This window comes from Colletes latitarsis, unplaced genomic scaffold (genome assembly GCF_051014445.1).
Source record: "Colletes latitarsis isolate SP2378_abdomen unplaced genomic scaffold, iyColLati1 scaffold0007, whole genome shotgun sequence".
NCBI lineage: Eukaryota > Metazoa > Arthropoda > Insecta > Hymenoptera > Colletidae > Colletes > Colletes latitarsis.
In genome coordinates this window covers 18,329,988-18,337,846 of record NW_027488367.1, presented here as the reverse complement: position 1 = coordinate 18,337,846, position 7,859 = coordinate 18,329,988, and the positions used below count along the sequence as shown (strand labels likewise).

Here is a 7,859-nt window from a genome sequence, read left to right as displayed (position 1 = left end):
AACTTGCGTTGTCCTCTAAAATATTGATGGAAACCAGGTTTAAATGACTGTTTCAGTGTGGTACCCCATTACTACGTGATCCAAACCAGAAAAAACCCAGGATCTGTTCAACAAGTATGTGAAAAACGCGAAAGTATGAGCCTGATGAGTGCAAATCCCAGACCTATCCCAGTCATAACTTGCGTTATCCTCTAAAATATTGATCGAAAGCAGGTTTAATTGACTGTTTTAGTGTGCTACCACTTTACTACGTGATCCAAAGCAGAAAAAACCCTCGATCAGGTCATCATGTATGTTAAAACTGCGAAAGAATGACCCTGATGAGGGCAAATCCCAGACCTAACCTAGACCTAACATGTGTTATCCTCTAAAATATTGATCGAAACCAGGTTTAACCGACTGTTTCAGTGTGGTACCACATTACTACGTGATCCAAACCAGATAAAACCCAGGATCTGTTCAACAAGTATGTGAAGTATGCGAAAGTATGAGCCTGTTGAGGGCAAATCCCAGAACTAACCCAGACATAACATGCGTTATCCTTTAAAATATTGATCGAAACCAGGTTTAGTGGACTGTTTCAGTGTGGTACCACATTATTACGTGATCCAAACCAGAAAAAACCCAGGATCTGTTCAACAAGTATGTGAAAAACGCGAAAGTATGAGCCTGATGAGGGCAAATCCCAGGCCTGTCCCAGACATAACTTGCGTTATCCTCTAAAATATTGATCGAAACCAGGTTTAATCGACTGTTTCAGTGTGGTAACACTTTTTTCTTTTTTATGTTAACTTTTAACGTCGCATCGACCTTACGGTCATTGGCGACGGTTATATCTAGCGTTCTCTTGTAGGGGTGGTTAGATTTCCTTGTACATGTTAATTTCTTTTAGGTAATTCAGGGTAGCATCGGTGCACCCTGGCGCCGTCAAGGCTGTTGTTTTTTCTATATTGTACTTTTGTCTTGAGGTCTGGAATCTCCTACATTCATACAGCATGTGGTTGGTCGATAACGGTTGGTCGCATACATTGCAGAATGGTGGGTCCGTCTTCTTGATCAAATACTCGTGCGTCAGTCTGCAGTATCCTGTGCGCAGTCGTGCCATGATTATTCTTTCTCTTCTGGTCATGGCGGAAGGCATTGGCTGGTAGAAATCTTGCACTGTATCGTGTGTTTTTGTTTTTTTGGAGGTGGTCCATATAATGTTCCATTCTTGTTTTTCAGCGTGTTTCAGCGAAGTGACGAGGTCTTGATATGGTATTCTTCCCTCCACTTCATTGGGTGGGTGGGATGCTGCTTCTTTGGCTGCTGTGTCAGCTTTTTCGTTACCTATTATCCCTTGATGGGAAGGCGCCCATATTAGAATTACTTGTTTGCCATTGTGGATAAGGTCTGTGTATATTTCTTGGATGTTCAATATGGTATCATGTTTGTTCTTATTGCCGGTGTTTTCTATTGCATTAATTACGCTTATAGAGTCAGTATAGATGACAGCGTGTTGGAGATTTTGGCTTTGAATATAGTGTAGTGCTTTAAGAACTGCGTATGCTTCAGCTGAGAAGATGGATGAGGCATTAGGAAGACGAAGTTTTCTGGTCATGTTGTCACATATAATGGCAATTCCTACACCCTGGTCGGTCTTGGATGCATCGGTGTATAGCTTTACACAGTTCGGGTATTTTTTATCTAGTTGTAGGAAATCAACTCTGTGTTCTAGGCTACTTTTTTGGTCTTTGACAACATTCGCAAGAGTCACGTCTATTTTGGGGGTTTGTATGGTCCAGGGTGCTATTTTTCCAACGCTGCGTGTAATAGCTAGTGTCGACATTATTTTAACTAGGTTCCGGTATTTGTTGATTCTACCGTAGAATGGTATTGGTAGCTTTGGTTTTTTATTTAGTAATGGAGTGTATCTGTTTCCGAATACGTAGTTGTAGGTGGGGTTATTCGGAGTAGATGACATTTTGGCTGTATATTTAAGGCTCAAAAATTTTCTTCTTTGGTCGAGTGGTGGTTCTTTAGCTTCGAATAATATACTGTTTATTGGGCTGGTGCGGTAGTTTCCAGTGGCTATTCTCAGAGCTGTATGGTGGATTGTATCGATCATTTTTAATGTGTTGGGTTTTGCGGAATTATACACTATTGAGCCGTAATCGATTTGGGATCTAATCATCGCTTGGTAGGTTTTAAGGATAGTTTCTTGGTCTACTCCCCAGTTATTGTTTGCTAGTGTCTTGATGACATTCATCTTTTTGGTGCATGTATTTTTCAAGTGTTTCATGTATGGAACCCATGTCAGTTTGGAATCAAATGTAAGTCCAAGGAGTTTAATATTGTCTACTTTTTTAACTTCGATGTTTTCGATATATAGTTTTGGCAAGTTTTGGTTTTGCTTACGTTGTTTGGAGAATATTATGTACTGCGTTTTTTTGGGGGAAAGTCTAAGCCCCGATTGTTCGGACCATGTTTGGAGTTTGTTTATGGTTGTTTGCAGCAGTTTTATTACTGTTTTAATGTTTCTTCCACTGCAGGTTAATGTTAAGTCGTCAGCAAACAAGTGTCCTTGAATCGGTGGTGGTATATTTTCCATTATGTTATTGATTCCTACCAGGAATAGTGTGACACTGATTACTGATCCTTGTGGTACTCCATTTTGGATGACTGTTGGGTTGGACAGAGTTCCATATGCTCTGACTTGGATGGATCTGTGGTGGAGGAAGTTTTTGATGAAGGCAACCATGTTGAAATTTATTTTTAAGTTGGTGAGGATATCGATGATTCTTTGTCTGTGTATCTTATCGTACGCTTTTTCAATATCTAGACATACTGTAGCAAGTAGTTCGTTTTTTAGGAACGCTTCTGATATACTTGTTTCTATGTTGATGAGGACGTCTGTCGTTGATCTGAACTGTCTGAATCCATATTGGTTGGGTGCTAAGATGTTGTTTGTCTCGAGAAACCACCTAAGTCTTCTGTTAATGATTTTTTCTATGAGTTTGCATAGGCAGTTGGTTAGAGCAATCGGTCTGTAACTTTCTGGATTGTGTTTGTTTTTATTCGGTTTAAGTATGGGTACTACTATGGCTTTCCTCCAGTTTTCAGGGAATACTTGGTGGGTCCATATGCAGTTGAAAATACGTAATAGGTATTCGATGCCAGTTGGCGGTAGTTCTTTTAACAGTTTGTTTGGTATGTTGTCTGGTCCCGGGGAGGAGTTTTTTGTTGTCTGGAGGGTGTCTTTTAGTTCTTCTATTGTTATATTTGTATTAAGGATAGGGTCTATACAGGTGTCGTCTGTTGCGATGGGATTGTTGTCGGAGTGGGTTACTGGAGGATAGTGGTCATGGTTTAAGTTGTTTGAATGGCTTTGAAAAGTCATCGCAAGGATATCGGCTATGTCCTTTGGATTGGTTATGATGTTATCGTTGCCGAAGTTGAGGAACTGTATTTCTGTGTAGTTGGGTCTTCCATTGATATTTTTGATTTTTTTCCATATTGTACTCGTTGGGGTTCGATTAGTGATAGTGGATATGTACGTTTGCCAGGAGTGTCGTTTGCTTTCTTTGATTATTTTGCGGAAATTTTCTCGTAGCTTTTTGAAATTTATTAGGTTTTCGGTTGTAGGGTGTTTCTTTGCCCTGTTGAAGGCTTTGTGGCTTTCTTTCATGGCAGATTGACAGTTTTCGTTCCACCATGGCACATTTCTTCTCTTGTCGGTTCGAATTTTTATTGGTTCAGAAGATTCCTTTGCTGCTGTTTGAATAGTTGTTTCTAATGAATCGATTGTTTGATTTATAGAGGAAGGGTCAATGTCTTGGTTTAGAGATTCCTGGAGGTTATTTGCTATTATTGATTTGTACTTGTGCCAGTCTATTTTTTTAAGGTTCCATTTTGGTGCAGGTTGGTTTTTTGGAGATTGGGCAAGGCCTTCGTAGCTGATTATTATTGGGAGGTGGTCACTGTCGTGGAGGTCATCAAGAGTATTCCATTCCATATATTGTGCCAGTCTGCTACTACAGATTGCCAAGTCTATTGCGCTAAACTAACCGGTGCTGATGGTGAAGTATGTTGGATTTCCTGCATTGAGCAAGATTATCTCTGGACTTTTGAGCAGGTTCTCTATGATTATTCCGCGGCTATCTGTTTTATGCGAACCCCAAAGATGATGATGGCTATTAAAGTCGCCCATTAATATAAATGGGGGTGGAAGTTGGTTTAATTGACCGTTTCAGTGTGATACCACATTACTACGTGATCCAATCCAGAAAGAGCCCAGGATATAGACATGAAGTATGAGAAATATGCGAAAGTATGAGCCTGACGAGGGCAAATCCTAGACCTAACCCAGACCTAACATGCGTTATCCTCTAAAATATTTATCAAGACAAGGTTTAATTGAATGTTTCAGTGTGGTAACACATTACTACGTGATCCAAACCAGCAAAAACCCAGGATCTGTTCAACAAGTATGTGAAAAACGCGAAAGTATGAGCCTGATGAGGGCAAATCCCAGACCTATCCCAGACATAACTTGCGTTATCCTCTAAAATATTGATCGCAACTAGGTTTAAATGACTGTTTCAGTGTGGTACCACATTACTACGTGATCCAATCCAGAAAAAGCCCAGGATCCGTTCAACAAGAATGTGAAGAATGCGAAAGTGTGAGTCTGGTGTGTCAAAATCCCAGGCCTAACCTAGACCTAACATGCGTAATCCTCAAAAATATTGATCGAAACCAGGTTTAATCGACTGCCTCAGTGTGGTACCACATTACTACGTGATCCAAACCAGAAAAAAACCCAGGATCTGTTCAACAAGTATGTGAAGTATGCGAAAGTATGAGTCTGATGAGGGCAAATCCAAGGCCTAACCAAGACCCAACATGCGTTATCCTCTAAAATATTGATCGAAACCAGGTTTAATGGACTGTTTCAGTGTGGTACCACATTACTATGAGATCCAATCCAGAAAAAGCCTGGGATCTGTTCAACAAATATTTGAAAAATGCGAAAATGTGACCCTGATGGGGGCAAATCCCAGACCTATCCTAGACCTAACATGAATTATTCTCTAAAATATTGATCGAAACCAGGCTTAATCGACTGTTTCAGTGTGGTACCACATTACTACGTGATCCAAACCAGAAGAAGCCTAGAATCTGGCCATCATGTATGAGAAATATGCGGAAGTACGAGCTTGATGACTGCAAATCCCAGACCTAACCTAGACCTAACATGAATTATTCTCTAAAATATTGATCGAAACCAGGTTTAGTTGACTGTTTCAGTGTGGTACCACTTTACTACGTGATCCAAACGAGAAAAAACCGAGGATCTGGCCATCATGTATGAGAAATATGCGGAAGTACGAGCTTGATGACTGCAAATCCCAGTCCTAACCTAGACCTAACATGAATTATTCTCTAAAATATTGATCGAAACCAGGTTTAATGGACTGTTTCAGTGTTGTACCACATTACTATGTGATCCAATCCAGAAAAAGCCTGGGATCTGTTCAACAAGTATGAGAAGTATGCGAAAGTATGACCCTGATGAGGGCAAATCAAAGGCCTAACCTAGACCCAACATGCGTTATCCTCTAAAATATTGATCGAAACCAGGTTTAATGGACTGTTTCAGTGTGGTACCACATTACTATGTGATCCAATCCAGAAAAAGCCAGGGATCTGTTCAACAAGTATTTGAAAAATGCGAAAATGTGACCCTGATGGGGGCAAATCCCAGCCCTATCCCACACCTAACTTGTGTTATCCTCTAAAATATTGATCGAAACCGGGATAATCGACTGTTTCTGTGTGGTACCACATTACTACGTGATCCAAACCAGGAAAAGCCTAGAATATGGCCATCAAGTATGAGAAATATGCGGAAGTACGAGCTTGATGACTGCAAATCCCAGACCTAACCTAGACCTAACATGCGTTATCCTCTAAAATATTGATCGAAACCGGGTTTAATCGACTGTTTCATTGTGGTACCACATTAATACGTGATCCAAAGCAGAAAAAAACCCAGGATCTGTTCAACAAGTATGTGAAGTATGCGAAGGTATGAGCCTGATGAGGGCAAATCCCAGAACTAACCCAGACATAACTTGCGTTATCCTCTAAAATATTTATCAAGGACAGGATTAATTGATTGTTTCAGTGTGGCATCACATTACTACGTGATCCAAAGCAGAAAAAAACCCAGGATCTGTTCAACAAGTATGTGAAGTATGCGAAAGTATGAGCCTGATGAGGGCAAATCCCAGAACTAACCCAGACAAAACTTGCGTTATCCTCTAAAATATTTATCAAGGACAGGATTAATTGATTGTTTCAGTGTGGCATCACATTACTACGTGATCCACACCAGTGGAAGCCCAGGATCTGGCCAACAAGAATGAGAAGTATGCGAAAGTGTGAGCATGATGAGGGCAAATCCTAGACATAACCCAGACCTAACATGCGTTATCCTCTAAAATATTTATCAAGACCAAGTTTAATTGAATGTTCCTGTGTGGTACCACATTACTACGAGATCCAAACCAGAAAAAACCCAGGATCTGTTCAACAAGTATGTGAAGAATGCGAAGGTATGTGTCTGATGAGGGAAAATCCCAGGGCTAACCTAGACCTAACATGCGTTATCCTCAAAAATATTGATCGAAAACAGGTTAAATGGACTGCTTGAGTGTAGTACCACATTACTACGTGATCCAAACCAGAGAAAACCTGGAATCTGGCCATCAAGTATGAGAAATATGCGGAAGTAAGAGTTGATGACTGCAAATCCCCGACCTATCCTAGGCCTAACATGTGTTATCCTCTAAAATATTAATCGAAACCAGGTTTAATGGTCTGTTTCAGTGTGGTACCACATTACTACGTGATCGAAACCAGAAAAAACCCGGGATCTGTTCAAGAAGTATGTGAAGAATGCGCAAGTATGAGACTAATGATGGCAAATAGTAGACCTAACATAGACCTAACATGTGTTATCCTCTAAAATATTGACGGAAACCAGGTTTAATTGAATGTTTCAGTGTGGTACCACATTACTACGTGATCCATACCGGAAAAAACCTAGGATCTGTTCAACAAGTATGTGAAGTATGCGAAAGTATGAGTCTGATGAGGGCAAATCCCAGGCCTAACCTCGACATAACATGCGTTATCCTCTAAAATACTGATCGAAACCGGGTTTAATCGACTGTTTTAGTGTGGTACCACATTAATACGTGATCCAAAGCAGAAAAAACCCTCGATCAGGTCAACATGTATGTTAAAACTGCGAAAGTATGACCCTGATGAGGGCAAATCTCCGACCTAACCTAGGCCTAACATGTGTTATCCTCAAAAATATTGATCGAAACCAGGTTTAATCGACTGCCTCAGTGTGGTACCACATTACTACGTGATCCAAACCAGAAAAAAACCCAGGATCTGTTCAACAAGTATGTGAAGTATGCGAAAGTATGAGTCTGATGAGGGCAAATCCAAGGCCTAACCAAGACCCAACATGCGTTATCCTCTAAAATATTGATCGAAACCAGGTTTAATGGACTGTTTCCGTGTGGTACCACATTACTATGTGATCCAATCCAGAAAAAGCCTGGGATCTGTTCAACAAATATTTGAAAAATGCGAAAATGTGACCCTGATGGGGGCAAATCCCAGACCTATCCTAGACCTAACATGAATTATTCTCTAAAATATTGATCGAAACCAGGCTTAATCGACTGTTTCAGTGTGGTACCACATTACTACGTGATCCAAACCAGAAAAAGCCTAGAATCTGGCCATCATGTATGAGAAATATGCGGAAGTACGAGCTTGATGACTGCAAATCCCAG

The 7,859-nt window shown here is 40.4% G+C and overlaps 1 protein-coding gene across 1 annotated transcript; it reads right to left on the bottom strand.

Annotated features, from left to right (window-relative positions):
- Nucleotides 1-859: 859 nt before the first annotated feature.
- LOC143350590 (uncharacterized) lies at nt 860-4,189 on the bottom strand. The gene is made up of 2 exons (XM_076782665.1): nt 4,048-4,189; nt 860-3,870 (listed from the first exon to the last, which is right to left on the bottom strand). Exons 1-2 carry the CDS (start codon nt 4,187-4,189, stop codon nt 860-862), a joined length of 3,153 nt encoding a protein of 1,050 aa, XP_076638780.1.
- Nucleotides 4,190-7,859: the final 3,670 nt, after the last annotated feature.